General features: G+C 36.9%; 1 protein-coding gene across 3 annotated transcripts in view; it reads left to right on the forward strand.

The window, feature by feature from the left end:
* Nucleotides 1-16,816, forward strand: part of slc36a1 (solute carrier family 36 member 1) — a 39,492-nt gene extending 22,676 nt beyond the window's left edge. For all 3 annotated transcript variants that reach the window (XM_044126190.1, XM_044126191.1, XM_044126189.1), the window contains exon 12: nucleotides 14,363-16,816. In XM_044126190.1, the coding sequence (XP_043982125.1) occupies nucleotides 14,363-14,637 (275 nt within the window). In that variant the 3' untranslated portion in view covers nucleotides 14,638-16,816. The remainder of the gene's footprint in view (nucleotides 1-14,362) is intronic.
* Nucleotides 16,817-19,429: the final 2,613 nt, after the last annotated feature.

The following is a 19,429-nucleotide window of genomic DNA, read 5'->3' on the forward strand; positions in this document are numbered from 1 at the left end:
TTAATCTGCCACTGCGAAGAATTTAGGCCTGGTCTGTCAATTAGAAAACCCCTAATAGTTAATGCACAAACCTGTACCTTGCATGGGCTGTTGTATGAATGCAAGGTCGATACATGTCGGGGTAATAGATCTGGTATAGGAGAGGTGGGATTGGAGGGATTTGTATTTGTGTGTATGTGGGTTAATGTTTGTTAGTGTTTTATGAGGTCTATGTAAAAAGCAATAAAAAGACTTCGATCAAAAAAAAGAAAACCCTAATAGTGGAAGCTTGCAAGGAACTTGGGTTCAAATGTCCTTTTTCTATTTAGGGCTTAGTGGAGGGGTTTCCTTGCAAAGGCAGACAGTAAGGATAACACTGAGGTCACTTTAACATTCAGCTGTCATTGCTTCTGCTTGGCTCAGTCATTTCACATAAAATTGGTTGGATGAATCGGCTATTTCAAAGTAATGATGATCAATAAATGGGCTATGGAGTTCTATATAAAATTATTTGTTCTTTTACAAATGGAAAAATCTTTGGCTACAAATTGATCAATATTCTAACCTGTTGCCATCAAAGATGTCATGACATGCTAACAACTAAATCTTATCGCAGCTGAGACAATGTTTCAGTGTAACATCTTGGATGACAATCATGCTGAGTACCAGTCTGAAAATCCCAAGGGAGGAGACCCAAGATTTTTCATAACTGCATTTGTTTATTTATGTGAGTTTTATTGTTTGAAATCACTTAGGGATTCTGTTGAGCTGTTTAGCCTCTTTTGGTATAAATCATGCTTTGTTTTACAACATGTTTTCTGTTGTGGTCAAGCTTGTAGTCCACAATAGTAATAGTAATTTTTTTACAACTTTGTGGAGGAATTTTCTTAAGAGCAGTTTGACACAAACATTAAACCAAAAGAACTTAAGAGTAACTGCACTTAATAGATTAGCAGATATTTAAAAGTAATTAAGTATAAGTTTTAATCTGACTGAAGATGAAATGTTTTCTTGTAATCTCTGAAAAGCAGAAACCAAGCAGAAATCCAAATCTTTTTGGACTTTACATAACGTGAGCTTAGCCTGGTGGTTCTGGTGTGCGATTTGAAAATGGCTTTCCGTCAACGGTAAATGTCAGAGGTGTGACTGATGTTCCAGGTGTCTTTCTGTCCTCCCAGAGCCTCTGTGATTTTACTTAAGATCTGTTTTAACTGGCAGAGCTGTAAAACAAACCTAGCTGTCACTTGTCTCTACGGCAACAAAGCCCTTTCTTTCTTTCCATTTGTTTCAGTTCGAGCTCAAACGGGCAGATAAGAGGTAAAAGAGAGGACTGCCCTGAGCAAACACTCCCCCGTCTTTCTGCTGAGTTCTGATTTGACTTGCATTTTCCCTCAAAAGGTCAGTTCGTTTCAGTGCTCTGAGATTTCTTTTGAAGTGAGGACTCTTTTCTAATTTGCCAGGCTGAGAAACGGAGGAGCTTGCTGTTGCTGCTGATGCTGTTTTGAATCAAAGAGCCTCTGAGTGGCAGCGGTGGGATTGAAACATGGCTTTACCTTATTCTGTGTGTCTTTACACAAGGTTTGACAAAATTACCTGAAGGCGCAATTCTTGAATTGTCACATGAGGCTAGGTGAAGCTCTCAAAACAGAAACATTAGGTTGCATTAGGGTATTTTGGACATTTTCAGTGGCAGATGGAAGATTGCGATAACAACTCCACAGGAGCAAGCTTTGATGTTAATGTTTGAAGTTGGGGTTGATAACTTATACCTGTACGTTTTTTTTATTCTCTTGCGTGAATCCTTTAATCAGGCTTTGCCTCCTGTAGAGATGGGAGTGCCGTGTCATTCTTGAATTAATCCGCCAATGAGTCTTTCACATCACTGTGGAAAACTTTTGATCCCCTCTTCTTTGCAGAAAGGTTTTCATTTTGTCTAAATTTGGAGTGTAGACCACTTTCTGGAACTGATGACCTGTGAAGGTAAAATCTCTTTGACCTTGTATCTCATCTGTTCTTGAATTTATTTAAATTTGGTTATAAGAAAATACTAATATTACTAGTACCGGTATGTATTAATGTGACCATAATACATCTGGACACATTAAGTATTAATGTGACCAAACCTACTTTCCATTAAACCACCGAAAGCCAGATTTGTAAAGTTAAATCAAAGATGAAATGAAACATAGATTTGTTGCAAATATTACATCAAACACAACTGCAGAAGGTAGCTGCAGTTTTATAAATGTCTCTTGACTCAAAGTTTGACTGGTTAAGTCAAAATATTGCCCAAAGGAATGAGTCTCAGTTCAAGTTGCAACATCATCATAGATTCTGTAGCAGAGACTCTGTAATCATTTTAGGGTTTTAGGTCTCACTCTGCTAGTGTCCATATATACAGTATAGCTGAGAGCAATTTACTCCAGAACCCCCCTCGTTATCCATGGGGCCTCAAGCAACAGATTGCACCAATTTCATCATTACCTTTTTTTGTGACAAACAACCCATTTCTATGGGAGTAAAGTTCATATGCAGCAGCAACACAAAGTGTATCCCATCATAACTCTTCTTCAAGGAGATCTAGCATAATCTAAAACAAATTGTTTCCCATAATACATCTAAGCACATAACAACCATTCGTCTTCATGAGCTGAGAAACCAGCTCAGCATTCTGTGCCGGTTTTGGTCGTTTTTTTTTTTTTCTCTTCCCTTCATCTGAGTCACTTTGCCACAGGCTTGAGGTGAGCAGCTTGCGTGTGTTGCTAAGCTGTTGATGGGAACAGGAGAGGACACATGAGGATGTGGCGTGAGCCTCCTCTTCCTCTTTTCTTCTTCTTGTGCTTCTTCTGGAGCAGTGTGACACTAGGGTGACGTTCCAACTGGAAAGGAAGCTACTTGTTGGACTGAAGTGCCGTCATTTATTTATTTATTTTACCCTTTCAAGAATGTGATGGGTGCATTCACCTTTGCAGGTTGTGGAGCATATTCCCCTCTGTGTTTTGTCCTTTTGCCTTCTCCGTCCTAACTTTTTTTGACTTGCCTTCTCTCTTCTGACAGAGGCTGGATTGCTTGAATCTAAAATGTTTAAATTTTATGAAATCTAAAGATCTTTTTGAAAAGATTTCTAATCTGTGATTGGGCCTGAAAAGTAGTTGAAAATTTATGGTTTTGTACTGTGGAAGAGATTTATTTTTGATACCTTCTCTAATGGTGATTCCCTGAAAAGAAACATAATTTCTTTACTACTACCCATTTAAATCCAATTTACAATTCCACCATGTTCAGTCGATCATATAATGCTAGAAAGTTTAAAAACCATAAACAGTTTCTATACAAATTCAAAGAGAGAACACAAAGGTAATGGAAACAACTCGTTAGTTTATAGTTTATCCAGAAAAATGACACGACTAAACACAGGAGCACTATTTCCAGAGTACTTTCAGTGGAGAAAATAGAAAAAAAGCTTTCAAGAAGGGAGAACAAATTTAATGGCAGTCATAACCTACATAGGTTTTTATCCACAATAGGGTAAAAGTTAAACACAGAAACACTAAGGGAAAGAGAACGTTGAGTTAAAAAAGAGAACACAATCCAAATTCCAGCAGTAGCCCATCAATATCTCTATCTGCAAAAGAAGAATGGCTAAATACAGAAGCATTGAGCAAAGAATACTTTCTATAGAAAAAAAAAATATACTCACTAAGGCAAAACTTAACTTCATCACTGGTTCATTCTAGAAAAGAAATGCAACTAAACACAGACGCATTGTGCCAGGATTACCTTCTATGGAAAGAAAAAGCAAGAAAACAAATATATTTTCAACAATAATTGCAATAAATGCATAAATGGAAAGTGATAAGTCAAATGAACATAGTGATTTATGATGCGTCTATTTTAATTTTATCATTCTACTGTTAGTAATCTGTTTATATCATATTCATATTTCTGTATTATAGTGGCAGTTGTTCACACTGGTTCCAGGAAGGTGCTAGAAGGAAACTTCAGAGGTGACACCAACTCATTCAGTTGTTGGCAGAATAATTGAACGCAGCACGGTTTTGCCAAGCACCTTATTGTCTTGTTGACACAAAAATCTGTCCGCATAATTTTCAAAAGACAGCAGCAATAAGCACTAAAGGTCATATCTGAAATATTTATCAGATCACATCTAAATGTTTCAAATTACCCATCTCTGAATGACGGCCTCTGTCCCTAAACAACCCAACCTTCTGGCTCAATTATCATGTCACGTGACACGGTTAGCTACAGGATCTCTGTCATTACCAAGGATCTCCTGCAGGGTAGGGAAGGTCAGACTCACCCTCCAACTCTAATTTTACTTCTCGTCCTGCTCCTCCTGTCCTTTCCACTCCATCCTCACATTTTTCTGCTCACATTTTGCCCTCAGGTTTCTTCCCTGTCTATAATAAAGAGCTAGTCAGCTTAAACTTTTCTTACACTTTGTAAAGTATAAAAACTGCTCAGTATACAGAAATCTTAATGTGTTGTAATTTGCTTTTCAGTTATGTAGATTGAACACCTAGCAATGTTCAAATCGTTTTGTTTAAATATTTATTATACCTAAGATTACCAGTATAAAGACTTCTTAAATGCCTGATAGTTAACTTATCTATTTTGTATATCAATCCTGTTGGTGTTTTGTTTTGCACATCATTTTCTAGATTTGTATCATTTATCAATTTTGAGGTTTGCATCTCAGTCTTCAAAATACGTACATCAAAAATCCTTTGCAGTGATAAGCCCCCTTCAAGCAAAAATTTTGGCTTTCTCAGGAACACATTGTTTTGCTTTACCTTTTTTGTGTTTTAAATATACAAGGTCGTGTGAATAGCAGATGTACACAATAGAATAAAGTTTATGTTTGTAATGTCAGAGTGGAAAAGTGTTTCAAGGACTTGCATCAAGAACTTTAGCAGCATCCACAGCATATTTCTACGCCTCAATTCCTCTTATAACCCTGCAAGAGTTCTTTTTTTTTTTTTCTCACATTGCAGGACATACAGAATGGTTGTTTGGAAAAGTGCTGGCTCTGGTAATTAAAGCTTCTCGTACCCTTTCTGAGCCCCTCAGAAACCCATAGTGGCACCCAAGGACTCTTAAAGACAGATGGGTCAGTGTGATGTGGAGCCAGGAAAAGGACAACAGTCCGTCTCTGATCCTTTTTGCTCGTTTGTTCTCAGCCTCGTTTGTTGAGGAGATAAAGTTGAGAGTCTGCTGGGAGAGTCTTTGCCTGCAGAGCTGAGCTCTTTTTGTCTTTATTGTCTTTGTAGTATTCTCTGCGGTCCTTACAGCCTAATATGTTTGTTGTTCAAAGAAGAATCAGTTCAGCTTTTTGTTGGACTTTGTTAAAGAACAGCAAAGGCTTTCTGGCGAAGTGTCCACTTTGTTTGCTTAGTCTTCCGTTAACTGAGCACACTCCAAGCATAAAAGGTTTTCCTGCTGACATAGTGGTGCTCATGGTTTGCTTTTTTTTTAAAAACTGTTTTGATGTATAAAGTAATTACATAATCAAAATACTGTAATCAGAGAGAGAAATATTTTTCTGTGGGGCTTAAAGTTAGTGAGTTAGAAAAGAGTTCTCTTGTAGAAAATGCAACATAAAGAGTACATTTACATAAAATTATTTACTTATATAATATCTACTTATTTTATAATAAATCTAGCACAATATTCCAGAATACTTCAAAGTTTATACTGTTTGTCAGGGATTTAATTTCCCTTTCCAAATGTCATTGAGTGTTTCAAGTTGCAGTAATCATATAATCATAATGAACGTAGTGATTATGTCCACTTTGAATATACAGTACTTGCTCCTAAAAAACAAATTTTCCCTCAATATCTTAGAAATTCTCAGTCAACATTCATTTTTCCACAATTAAAGATATAAATATACAATGTTAAAAACTAGCATATTCACTCGTGTTACAAAAATAGAAATTTGAGGAAACAAAGATTTACTCAGATTATAAAGTCAAAAACTTGTAGCAAAAAGTGACAGTTTCCTACAATGATTAGGCATTGCACTTAGGAGATATGCATCGGGATATTTTCCAGAGTGTAAGTGATAGATTTGAGTTTTTTCCTGTATCAGAACATCTCCTGGGTGAGGACTCGCCACGTATGCCTCGAACGAGGTCAAGAATTGTCTGATTGCAAGATTTTGTCTGCAGGATTTTTACATTTCCTGAAATATAATCACAAGAAGTCAGAATGCAGTAATTAAATCATTTTGAGAACAGAAAACTTCTTTCGATGGTTCAAGAGGAGATTCTTTGTCTCCAAGCAACACGAAATGTATTTTTTGTGTTTTTTCTTTTTTCTTTTTCTATTAGTTTTCTGTGTTACTTTTCTTTTTATTCTCAAAAATGCCTCCTCCAAGGCAGACTCCCTGAGCTTGTTACTGGTATTTGAAGGACTCGGCACATCTTTTGTGTTTGGCTCTTTTATTTGTCGTCTTGCGTTGCAGGAGTCACGCAATGAAATGTTCTGTTTCCAGTAGATGACATGGCAGCCTACAAAGGTCTTTTGATGACATTTTCATGTTGTACAATGAAGCTCACAAAAAACGCAGGTCATGGCGCTGTGGTACCAGAGTGTGTGCTTTTTGTGCATCAAAACTGACTTTTGTTAAAATACCGAAAATGATTTAACAAAAGCAAGTAGAATTTTTTTTAGTTTGTTTGTTTATGTCTTGTGGTGACAACCAGTTGAAGTAGACCTTTACATGGCATGTGACTTGTGTATAAACTAATTATTTGACTGAAATCCAAACGTATTAATTCACTTACAAGAAAACTTTTTAATTTCTTAAATGTCTCGTTCATTTGTCATCTCTGTGCTCATGACCAATTTTTTTCTCATCATTTGATGTGACCTTTTTCAATCTTACTCGGAAACACAACTGCTTCCACTGTTGCCCGGCATTTTCTTTTCTCAAGCGTCATTCTTTTCAAAAACATGGTTTGCAGGGTAGATTGGATGTATCGACTTGTGAAAACAACCCTCCCATCAAGCAGCAGACGTCTTTATTTAGCATTCTGCTCTGTCCTGAAATTCAATTTACTGCAATCATTTTCCACAGTTGTCATGTTTGCAGCAGAAGGTAAAAATTTGCCCTGCATTTGTTTGTAATTCTTACCTGAGGGCAGTGCAGTGGCTTCTTCATGTGGAGGAAACATGCATCATTTCTCAGTTTTAGATTTAAATTCAAATGGGTGCTCAGGCTGACGGGCTCTTGATTTAAAATCTTACTGTAGACGTGTGTCCTTGCTTTTCCTCCACATGATTGCATATTTTAATATCATTAATTTTTTTCCAGACTGTAAACTATTAAAGAATAACTGAACAATATTTCAGAAAATCTTCCTTCGTCCTAACATTATTTTAAAAGTGTAAATCGCTAGAAATGTCCACCGCCCAGAGATTGTCACATACAGGAAATCCTGAACCATTAATGCACATTGATTTCTTTATGGAAAGAAGTTTCCACTTCCAGTAGTCAGATTTACATGCTGTTCAGCTTTGATCTGATACAGTTTGTTGGTTCTCTTGCAGCAGAGAGTTACATGTATATCAGTTTTACTCTTACCAATGAATTCAGAAATCCATGGTTTTTATTTTGATGTAGTTGCCCTAAAGTTATTTTGTACCTCTAAGAGGAATTACTGGTTAAATAAACTTTAAATAAAAATAAAATGTATCCCCATCACAGCAGGAACAGATTATAGCCCCTCCAGCAAACTGCCGCCTCCTGATTAAACGAATCTTCACTCGCGCTCAGAGGGAACTGCTTCTGTTGCCTTGTTTTCCTGTAATTTCAAACAACCACCAGCCACGATAAAATAAATTGGCAGCTTCAAATTGATAACTGGGACAGAGCATTTTGTTTCCACTGCCCTGCTGTTTCATTTAGATCCTAGAACCAGAAATATTCATTGTAATTTTCTAAGTTGTTTTCTAAAGAATCATCTTCTCCTTTCTGCAAACGTTTGTAATTACACAAGAAGGTTTTGTCTTGAAAAGCCTCTTTAGGTGGAAAACCAGTTTGTTGTTTAGTAAATATATTTTTATTTTGTGCCTAAGCTATGACTGTTGATGTTGAGGAGGGCTAAGTGTACACTCAATATACCAGAACTATGTGTTTGTGTGAGGCAGTTTTTATGCTTCATTTAACTGAAAATGAAAACATGAATTTAAATTATAGCTTACCTGTTAGATTCTTTTTTTCTTTTTTTAAATCCTACATTATATCCACCTGTATTTTTGTCACCCTGATCAGAACTGAGATATTGTGCGTCAGTCTTTTATTATAACCTCCCCATGATCAGAGTTTTCCTCTTGCAGTGCATTGTGGGATTAGCAATCCTTACGCTTGCCTCCTGCAATCAGTCTTTCATGACTGGCGCTCCAACATCATTACAACAGATGGAAATATTTTTGGTTAATTCCTTGTTTTTTTTATTCCTGCCAGGTGTTGACAAATGTTTCAGGAAGACATTTTCTGTAAAACTTATCATGCGACTGATTTTTCAAAACAAAAATTAGGTAAACTGAAGAAATTTTCCCTAAAGCAAAACTGTGAAGTGTTTAATCTGGAGCGTCTCTGGAGAAGTTTTGCTACCTTTGTCAGCTCATCTTAGTGTAAAAGAAACATTGACTGCTGACTCAACACAGTGATGAAGGAGGTGGGATGAGGGAGGTGAGCCAGAGGTTATATTGTTAGTGAAACAGGAATGGAGATGGGGTGAAAACAGACTCTTCATTCAAAGGGGGTGAATTTGATGCCAAGTAAGTGATCATTGAAGATCATACTCTTTCAGCTGAACCACATTCTCTGCATGCGTTAAATCTTGCAGAGAAATAATGTATCAACATATTTATTTTAGTTTTCTCACCAATGCTTCCTAGTTCATACAGTATTTATTTTAAAAGTTTATTATATCTGTGTTTAACTGCTTTTTGAGTGGAATATTTCTGGATCCAGCTTGTAGTTCATTACTGTCAATTGCATGTGGGAACAAAAAATGAACTCGTGCTTCTAATTACTATGGCAGAGTTCAGAACATCACAACAGTAACAGTGCAACAGTAACACATTTTTTGGTAGCCAGCAGCAAGGACTTCAGCATGGCATTGAAGGATTAATATTAGATGCAAAAGTTCCCAATGCATGTTTGCAAAAGTCATTCTGATGTTTCCATTAAAAAAAGGAAGCCTTTTCTACCAAACTGGTTCCAGTGATTAACTCCAAATCTTGTCTTCATTAAGGTTTTGCTTCCAATAATATGGTTTCAGTTGATTTATTTAAATTTGCATCACAGATATGACAAAAAGGGAATATATTTAGAGTAAAAGTTACTCATCTGCATTTAAGGGTTTTCATTTTGTAATCACTAAAATGTTTATCATTGCTTGGTTTGGACATAGTACTGTATGCACTGTGCAACAGTTTATACTCTCATTTTTATATGGCCATGATCAACTCAGTTTCTAACAGAGTTAAATCCAGCTAAGAATCAACAACAAAGTCTTCTATATAAATGTTAATGCAATTACTCAGAAGGTTCTCAAGTCCCAAATTAGCTTTTGCCCCATCATTAAGCACCATTATCTCTAAATTGCACCAAAGTTTGTCAATAAAGGCTGAGTAAATGTCCTGATTTACATAACAAAAATGCTCTTTATTAAACCACATACTTTCTGCTCCATCAGGTTTTCTCTGAGATTTGGAAGTTCAGCATTGTTTCAGTGAATCTCTATTCAGAAAGAGCTTCTTTCACTCAGAGTGTCATTCTTAACAGTCCTGTTTGTCATTATTATTATACTCTTACGGACTCTTCTCAAGAAATTGTAGCACTCGGTATGAATAGACCCATTTGGCTGTAATTGAACTTTCATTTTAGCGTCTTTTTACTTTTCTTTAAGGAAATGTCTCAAAAGTAAGGGTTGAATAAGAATTCAGCCTCCCGAAATAAGGCCCTCTTAAATAAGACTGATTATCTTCAGAAGTCACTTAGTGTCATCCTTTTTGAATTAACATTAGTGAACAACAGCACCTTTAAGACCAAGAAACACACCAGACAGATCAGGGACAAGAGTGTAGAGAAGGTAAAAGTGGGTTTTGGTCATGAAATAATATTCCAAGTATCTAACAGAACAAATTCCTACCAAGCCTTAATAGTTGACCCTACAGGCTGTGCAAGGAGAGCAGAAAAGCACATGAGGGACCTACGGTTACTCTAGGGGAGCTTCAGATACCCGCAGCTCAAATGGATAAATAGTAATCTACAAATCTGGCCCTTATGGAAGAGTGATTGAAAGAAAGAAAAAACTGTTTTATATAAGTCATTCAGGGGACACAACAAACCTCCTTCCACATGTTTGTATAAGAAGTTATGTGTGGAGGAAATCTAAACTGTATCTCAAAAATACCAGCCCACATTGAGACCCACTATGACTGAACCGGTTTGGTCACCGGTTTCTGACACCTTATATTGCTGTCTACTGGTCATATTTTGAAAAGCTCAGTGAAGTTTTCAGTGACATTTATGCTGCCAAAGGGTCTTTGTGGAGCACACCCTCCCTGAGCTCATTAATATTAGTTTAGGCAGGTACCAACTGCTCCGTTAAAAGATGCGAGCCTTTCAGACAGACTGGGCGAAGGTCCATGTTTTAATGACTTTCCGTCCACTATACAGCCAATGTCGAGTGAGCGGGATGAAAGTTTGCTCAGGCCTGAAAGAGCTAGAGGCAGCTCCGCTTGTTTCTGGGTGGTGGCTGCTGGTGGCAAGGTGAAGAAATTAGACTGCCTCCAGTATATTTTGGTTGTCTGTGGAGAAAAGAAAGCTAAAAGCCTCCCTACCAATCTCTAATCCAGCCTTGGAGCATCCCTACTGCCGGCCGTGGAATCGTGGCTTGGGAAGTAATTGACTCTGTTTGCCTGTAGAGCTGTCTCTTTCTCGCTCTGTCAGTGGATTTAAAAACCTGTGGGCCCAGTTCAGAAACCGCCTGCTGACAGTTTAAAAGCTGCCAGCTCCTCTCCCTTTCAGTCTCTCCTTTATTTCCTTCTTCTGGCTGCTTAATTGAACTGGCCTGACCAATCGTTCTGTTGATGCTGATGGGTGGGAAGAGGAGAAAAAAAAATCCTTGACTTCAGAATTTAATCTTCTTTAATAGTGCAGCATCCAAAATGTGAAAAATATTACTCAAACACTTTCTCAGTGCAAAGGTTGTGGATTTTAATAGTTTCAAGGAAATGCACAAGGAGGTTTCTTATGTTGCTGCCTGGAAACAAAACAGAAATCAGCTAAAGGGAGGTAGGAAACACAACCTGTCTGGAATTCTCCACAGAAAAATGGAGAGAGGAACCACAGAATGCTTTTTAAAATCTACTTATCTAAGATTTTGTCACAAGCTGCAGAAATGCTGGATCTGTGTCTTAAGTTTGAGAAGAATTGATTCAAATAGTAGCAAAGGGATTCGTAGGTGCAGTGATTGTCTTCATGAACTCTGATCATGTATTTCACGTGTAACCTTTTCCTAGGGAAAGGCCACTTCTGCCGTCTGACACAAGCCTCACATGGACGCATGGATTCAGAATCCTTGGCCAGGAGAGACCTTGTTCCATGTGTGGTTTAACAGCTGAGATTTTACCCACTGTCCTTAAGCCACCTACCTCTCATGTTTCCCTCCTTTTTAAAAAGTTTTTGTCATTCATGCTGTGCAGAGCTCCCTCTTGTCATCCCTAATCTGCGGTGAGCAGATCATAACATTTAGTGTTTTCATTTTTGTTTCTGTAGTTCCTGAGCTTGTGTGGAAATATTAACGTGCTTGCGGTATTTCAGCAGTTCAAAGTTGTCTGATCCGTTTGCTGCCTCTCTCTGGCGATGGCAGCAAGCCTTCTAGAAGCAGCCCTGTGGTTTATTTGCTGTGAAAGGCACAGCGTATTCTTTAAGTCAGCTGGTCCTCCCCTTTGTCCTCCTCCAGAGTTAGGTCTGCCTTCTTTGATGCCCTGGAAAGCTTTAAATCTAGGCTAAAGAGCGCCGTTGGACTGCGTAGCCTGAGCAGTGGCAGATTTGCTCTACATGAACATTTGACACTGGGGAGTTGTGCCGTGCCTGTTACATGAAAGCTCGACCTTGCTTTTTGCTTTTCAGTATAACTTGATAGACCTTAACATGCAGTGGTGAGCGATTGATTATAGTTCAAAGAGGTTTTTATGTGCCTGGTGTATGAACAGAACAAGATCACCTGCTCTGGCCCGACCTCTCTGCTCACCACAGAGGAGATGCTAACGGACTCTGTAGAGCAGTAAGACTTCTCTTTTCCACATGTGAATCGTTTACTCATGTTCAGAGAGGAACAAACACACACACACACTTCTGCTGTGACGAATGCAGCTCCGCGTCAGAGGAGGTGTTTGTGCTGTTGTCTCTGTAGCAACCACACAAGGTGACTCTGATCCCGGGTGGTTTTAGCAGCATGGTCTCCGCTCCGTCCGACACGTGAAAAACAATCCCAACAATCACAGTTTCATGCTCACCCAGTGGGAGTCCCTCCTCCATTCTAAATTTGTCATTTTCTCCTCTTTCTCCCTTTCATTGTCATCTGTTTGACCTAATCCATCTACCTCTTTTCATCAGAGTGCATGCCACCTCATTTCTCTTCTGCCCCTATGAGTTGTATTCCTGATTCCCAAGCCCTTACTTTGTGGCAGAAACCTAAAAATGAGTCACTTGTACATTGAATTAAATCACTCATCTGAATTGTCAATTACACATGATCGTTCTCAGTCAAATGGGGGAGAGATATTGCATTCTTTGAACACCAAATATCGAAAGAGCTGGAGAGAAATTGCAGGATCTACTTGGAAAGGCTGAGTTTGTACATATGTGCATTACTGAAAGGCTTGAAGCTGACATCAAAAAGCTTTCCACCAATTATGATGCTGTTTATTCTGAGAGCCAGTTGTAAGTGTGGGACTTAAGTTCTGATGTCAAACCTGACGGATATAGAAAAGAAGACAAATTTCTCTTCTAGAAACTGCCCTAAACTAACATGACATTCTGGGTTAGATGTTTTATATAATATTAAGTTATAAATGTTGTAAATAGGCAAATACAACTATTTGAGCTTTTATTCAGCCAGTTATCCACTCACTCACTGAAGGCAGCAAAATGGGGAAAACATGTCCAGGATGAAAACCCAGACAATTTTCTCCAAAGCAACACTTTCCAGGTCATTCTAACATGACCTAGGACCAAGACTCAACACCGAGCTCCTGGTAGTCCAACCTTGGCTCCTGTGATTTTCTCCAGTTTGCCATAAGAAAGTAACTAGAAAAATCTGCTAAATGAATCCCCCAATCTACGATGCCAAGCATCTCCTGTTAAGCATTGCATTCAAACAGGAGATGTTTGGATTCAATGCTGCCCGAGTGGCAGACTGCCAGCAGTACATGCTAATTTGTGACTTTTTTTCTGAAACTTGAACTTCTGCATTAATGCATCAAGCCATTAGCAGCACTGCTATGTGCAGGGAAAATGTAAATAAAAATATAAACTGGTGTTGAAGGACTTGCATAGAACTCGGCAGTCGTAAATGAGTGTCAATTAAATGTTAATGTTATTGTCGTCAAAATGACATCAGAGTCTGATTCACGCCTCATTTCATTCCATTTGCCTTTCAGCAAGACTTTCTACTTTTTTTAAATCAAGAGTTGTTTTCATGCTTTCTGAAACTCTTTTCAACTCTTTTCTTTGAACTTTGACAGCTTTTTCAGTTCATTTTCAGAGCTTTAACTCTGACCTATGACTCATTCAGACACTTAAAACCTCAAGGGGGATGAATCAGTGCTGAGTCAGCATATAGATAATTAAGCAAAGAACCAGTTTTACATGGATTTTTTTAGGCTGTGTAAAAAGCAACATAATTTATTTATATGTTTATTAACTGAACCATCCCCTCTTTCATAAATATGAGCCTCCTTTTTAAGGTAGTTCTGTTTACTTTTCAATCACCAATTAAGTCTGATGTCAACGCAGATGTGAGCTTTCAGAAATAAAAACTGCAGGAGGTTTTGAATGAAACTCATCTGGGTCAATATTAGTTTAAGGACTGATAATGTCAGTTGGATTGACTGTCGACTATAGAGATACACGAGGGGTAAAATTTACATCTGAACATACAGAATTTAAGCTTGGGAAGCTACAAATTTAACACACAACCATTTTATTTTTTTTTTAACAGCATTTGATCAATTTAAATCTTAATAAGTACTAGTATTGTCTTACATCGTAGTCCTAAATACTCAGTTTTGTCTAAAATCCTAGTCTGAACACATTTTTGCCCTCTCTGCTCTCCAGGTGTTCTCGCCATCCTGATACCGGAGTTGGACCTCGTCATCTCATTGGTCGGTTCGGTCAGCAGCAGTTTCCTGGCTCTCATCTTCCCACCCATCCTGGAGATCTTTGCCTTTCACACTGAGGGTCTGTCACCACTGGCGATCATCAGGAACCTGATCATTAGTGTGGTGGGGCTGATTGGCTTCATCTTAGGAACTTATATCGCCATCGTAGAAATCGTAGCACGAAATAATGTCAAACACGAAGGGACACTCTACACCTACATGGTGCAGTAGAACAGACTGTTGGGCCTTTCAGGCCATCTTAAACCGTTCTAAGGAACAAGATTTGTTTTAGGTTTTTATTTGCTGCTGTTGTACAAGTATTTTAATGCAATTATGTCACAAATGTACTAGTGTCACGTTAGATTAATTACAGCCATTAGTTCAGCCCAAAAGTCACTATAGATACTGTAAAGTAGAAGATGACTTCATCAGATTATTAAGAGTATTAGAGGTAATTTATCATAGTCATGTAAATTCTCCAGTCAACACATCAAACTACCTCAATAGTTGTTTTTGGTTTTAACTCCCAGATTCAGAGCTGATTCTTATTTGTTTTTCACCTCAACCCAAACATCTTCAAGTTTGCAGCTTTGAGTGGTTTCTACTCACCATCTGACATCTTGACAGGAAGAAAACCTTGATAAATGCACTTTGATTTATGCCTTATTGAATAAAACAGCACTACTTTGGCAGTTTTCAGTGACACATTGAATAGTTTAAAAATAATGTTTTGAGAACAAATTAAGGGTTATAAACCAAACCTCGCATTATTTGTGCAATAATTGTGCTTTTTATCTTCACTTATCAAATCCATCAATATATCTCTGGTCGGATGTTTTAAAGATAAATATATTATGCCAAATTGTGATTAGGGGGATATTTGGAGGATATTTTGCACTTTGTATATATCGATGCAAAATATGCATAAAATTAAGTGACTTGATGCTTGCTAAGATAAAAAGACATAATATTTCCTCCAATGCAATATCACTATGTTGAAATATTGGTGAAAGGAAAGAGAATTTCTTAGCGTCGCTATAGTATAAATTTTATTTAGGTCACAGATTGAACAGGTGTTTTGGTTCCTTCTACAGTTAGTTTTTTTCTATTTGGGGATTTTTACCATTAAATGTTAAGCAAAACCATCACATCTTATTCTAGTTTTAAACTGGACTATTCAGAAGGTTTTTGGTTCAAGCCACTTTCATAGCTGTACTATGATTTTCAAATGTGTAGTTTATGCATCTCAAAGTGGTTTGTAGTTATTATTTTTCACCCAAAGTTATTTATCTGGGTTCACACTGTGTGATGGGCATTTTCCGCCAAAATCTAAAAATAAGAAAATCTCTAGTTATCATTTAATGTAAACCATAAAGCAAGCAGTGATACTTTCTGGGATAATCATGCAGCGTGACTCCTGCTGCGACAGACTTCTGATTCTTGTTACCCTGATATGAACTTGCCCGCCTCCTTTTTCTCCTCATTTTCTTATTTTCACCATCTGACTCCATTAAAATACACATTAACTGCTTTTTGTTTATTGATGGACTTATAGATCCGTCTTGTGCAATTTTGTTGCAGTAACTATGCTGCCTCCATCCCCCTTCAAAGTTTCTCCAGAAAGTTCTAGTTTTTTTTTTTCACCTTTATGGTGAAAGTAAGCCTTTTCGGTCCATTTCTGTGCAAATGTGATGATTTTCTGCACCGCAAATCTAATACAAGCTTGAACCTTTGCAGGCTGCGCACCGTTTGCCCCAGTCACATCAGCCTCACTAACTCTAACTTTTAAATATTACAGGAGATTCATGAGGGGACAAAAACTTGCTTTGATGAAAATGGATGAGAAGGCAGTAAAATAATTTTAATCCAAATCTTGTTTAAAATCAACCAAATGTTCAAAATTTTCCTGACCAGAGATGACAAACATTTACAATCTACAGGTTGTAAAAGTGTTTTTTCTAAAATCTTGACAAAGAAGGATTTGATCAGAAGACGGATGAAAAAGCTCAATGATCTAAAACTGTAGAATAAATCTAGATAAGAATCCAAACTGTTTCAGACTTGGGAGACGTGATACTAAATTATGTAGGAGCTCTTCGGTGTCTTGAAAAGTTTTTTGTTCTTTATTTTTTTATTATTTTGCTTTGTTTTTACTAAGTCTTTTTTTATTTAATTTTATTTTTTATTACTTGTACCTAACTTTTACAGGTTGATTTAACTTCAGACTGTATATCAAATAATAAAAGATAATTTATCTGCATTGTCTAGCTGATAAAATGCAACATGTACTGTAAATTCACTGAACAGCTTCTGTACTGTTGTGTGTCTTCAGTGTTTATTTGGCGGTATCAACCAGCGACATTTTTCAGCTTTTAATAGAAATCAATTAAAAAAAATCATATCCACAAGCCTTATGTGTGTAAAGAACTATAACTTTGTGTGTATGTGGATATATCACTTATCTATTGCACAAGTAAATGTTTCCTCATTTGCAAAAAAAAAAATGTTTAAAATAAAGCACCCATTAATCTTCCACCTGGAAGGATTTTTGTGCTAAACAGGGAGCAGCAGTGACTTTTTTTCTACCTGTAATCTAGAGTATTGTAGTAATAATCATTTTTTAAATCTCTTCAGCAGAAAATATAAATGTCAGTGAAATAAAAATCTACATCTTGAAAAGGACTGATTTTCACATCCATCTGCTGTATGGTTTTTAAAAAGATGAAAACACTCTGTAAGTTCTTCATCCCTTTTGCAGAGTAAACAACCTTGAACAACCTAATATGTCCTCCATGGTCTCTGAGTTTTGCTTTTGAGAAATGCAACACATTGCTTATATTTTTCAGTCATAATTTAAAGACTTTGACGTAGATCATAAGTGGTTGAAATTAGAGAATTTGCATCTTAAATTATATGTTTATATGAACATTTAATGCTCATTTTAATGTTCTGCCTGCAGCATAATCTAATAAGGCAGGTAAATGTACCTTTAGCTGCATGATATCAACATACACAAGAACAAAATTAAACTGGATTGATGGGGATTTATTATCTTCACGCATTCATTTCTAAGGTCTTTTAGTTGTATCATGTCTAAAATTTAAGAAATAAATTTAAAACTAAATTGAAAAAACCAAGCAAAATGTATTTGTTTTGTACTTTCAAGGTTTTGTTTTTTCTCTCTAAAATTGCATGTTAGTTGGTCTTAAAATCAGCTGATAAACCACTCTCTGACAGTTAAATGCTTTTAGTTTAATTTGTTTAGTATATTTAATGTGGCTGCAATGGAATAATGAGCTGTTAATTCTGTTAGCACAGCTTTTTCTCACTAAATTCAAACTTTTATTACCTGTAATTACTTCACATCTTTCCTTTTTTCCATTCATACATCCATAGAGAGACATCCAATGTCCAAACCCTTTAAATGACTTTACTATAAGCTCCAACCTGAAAGATGGAGGAAATACAGGATCTTGTTTTTTCTTCCATGATGTGCATAAACACTACATGCATGTGTGAACATATCTGAGCTAAAGAGCTTCCTTTTCAGTTCAGCTCTTTCTTCTCCAGAACAGAACAAAATAATGCCACAGAGACGCACCTTCTCACAACTCCGCATTGAGATCTTTTCCACAAACTTCAAAAACAGTATCAGTGAGTAGGTGCAGCTCTGACAGAGATCAACGCACCCTAGAAACAGCTTAGACTTTGGCAACAAAGAGACCAGATGAAACGCAACTACATTCTCCAGTACCTCTTACATCCAGTAACAAGGAAAAAAAGTCTAAGATCTCCTCATAACGCAGTAGCAGAGTAAACTTTCTTGGATAGGCTGGCAAGTTGGATGCTTTGATAGCTAGAAGTCCCTCTAAGACTCCATTAACCATGATTTGAACTCCATAAGTTCTGCTTATGTTTTTCAACAACATCAAACATTCTGAGAAATACTTTCATTCTATGCTTTTATCTAAAAACATCTCATCATTTCTGCTTCAATCTAAACATTTGATACATAAACATTAAAACCAAAGGAAATGTTTAAAACAGTGAGTTCCTCATGATCATCATGGTGCAATTTTTTGTGTTTGTTATGATGTAAAGCACCATGAAATGCTTTGCTGCTGAAATGTGCTATACTAATGAAATTTGATTGATTGATTGAATTTTAACGCAGAACGCACCATATACAATACATGCAGGCAGTGGAGTCAAATTATCTAACATTCATCTGCTCAATTTACACATTAGTGTCAACATTAAAACATGTCAAGTTTCGCCCATGATGTAGAGAATCGGAGTCATTATATACTCATTTTCTCATCTCCAGGTCAAAGGAGAAACTGACTGGAGAAGTTATTGCAGAGTTGTCGTAAAACAGACGTGTGTGTGACAGAGTTTTGGTGGAAGAAAATGACACCTCTTAATCAGAGCGGTCATATTGTAACGAGATCTAATGCTGCTGAATAAATGCATGAAGATGCTCTTATTGCTCTCAGTTCTGTTACATCTGAGAGGTTAATAGACTAGCAGAAGCCTGCAGAGTCTAATTCCTTCCATAATTTGTCAGATTGTTCAATTTCTCTTTTCTCGTTTATTTTCAGCAGGTCTGCAGTCTATCTTCCTTAGATAGTCAAAATGTATAGATTATTAAATAAAGTGTCAGGTTTGGATCGTATTTGGTCAATAAAGTCTTTAATTGAGATTTAAAATGAAAATTAAGTTGTATTTAAGATTCAGACATAATTCACAAAGTTTGTGATGTTGCATTGTAAACAGTTGCAGGGTGGCTGTTGAAAAGAATGAGATTAACATAAATTCAAAATTTTTTCACTTCTAAACAATTTTTTGGACTAGTGGCCTTTATTGAACTGTAATTTTACATAAAAAATGCAGCAAATGTCCCAAAACACAACCAAACGCCACAGCCACTGCAAACGGTTTCTCTACCAACTGAACTATGCAGTGACCCAACACACAAACATCTTTTTTAAAGATTTTTGAAGATAAAGCCGTTAGTGCCAGC

This window comes from Gambusia affinis, linkage group LG09 (genome assembly GCF_019740435.1).
Source record: "Gambusia affinis linkage group LG09, SWU_Gaff_1.0, whole genome shotgun sequence".
NCBI lineage: Eukaryota > Metazoa > Chordata > Actinopteri > Cyprinodontiformes > Poeciliidae > Gambusia > Gambusia affinis.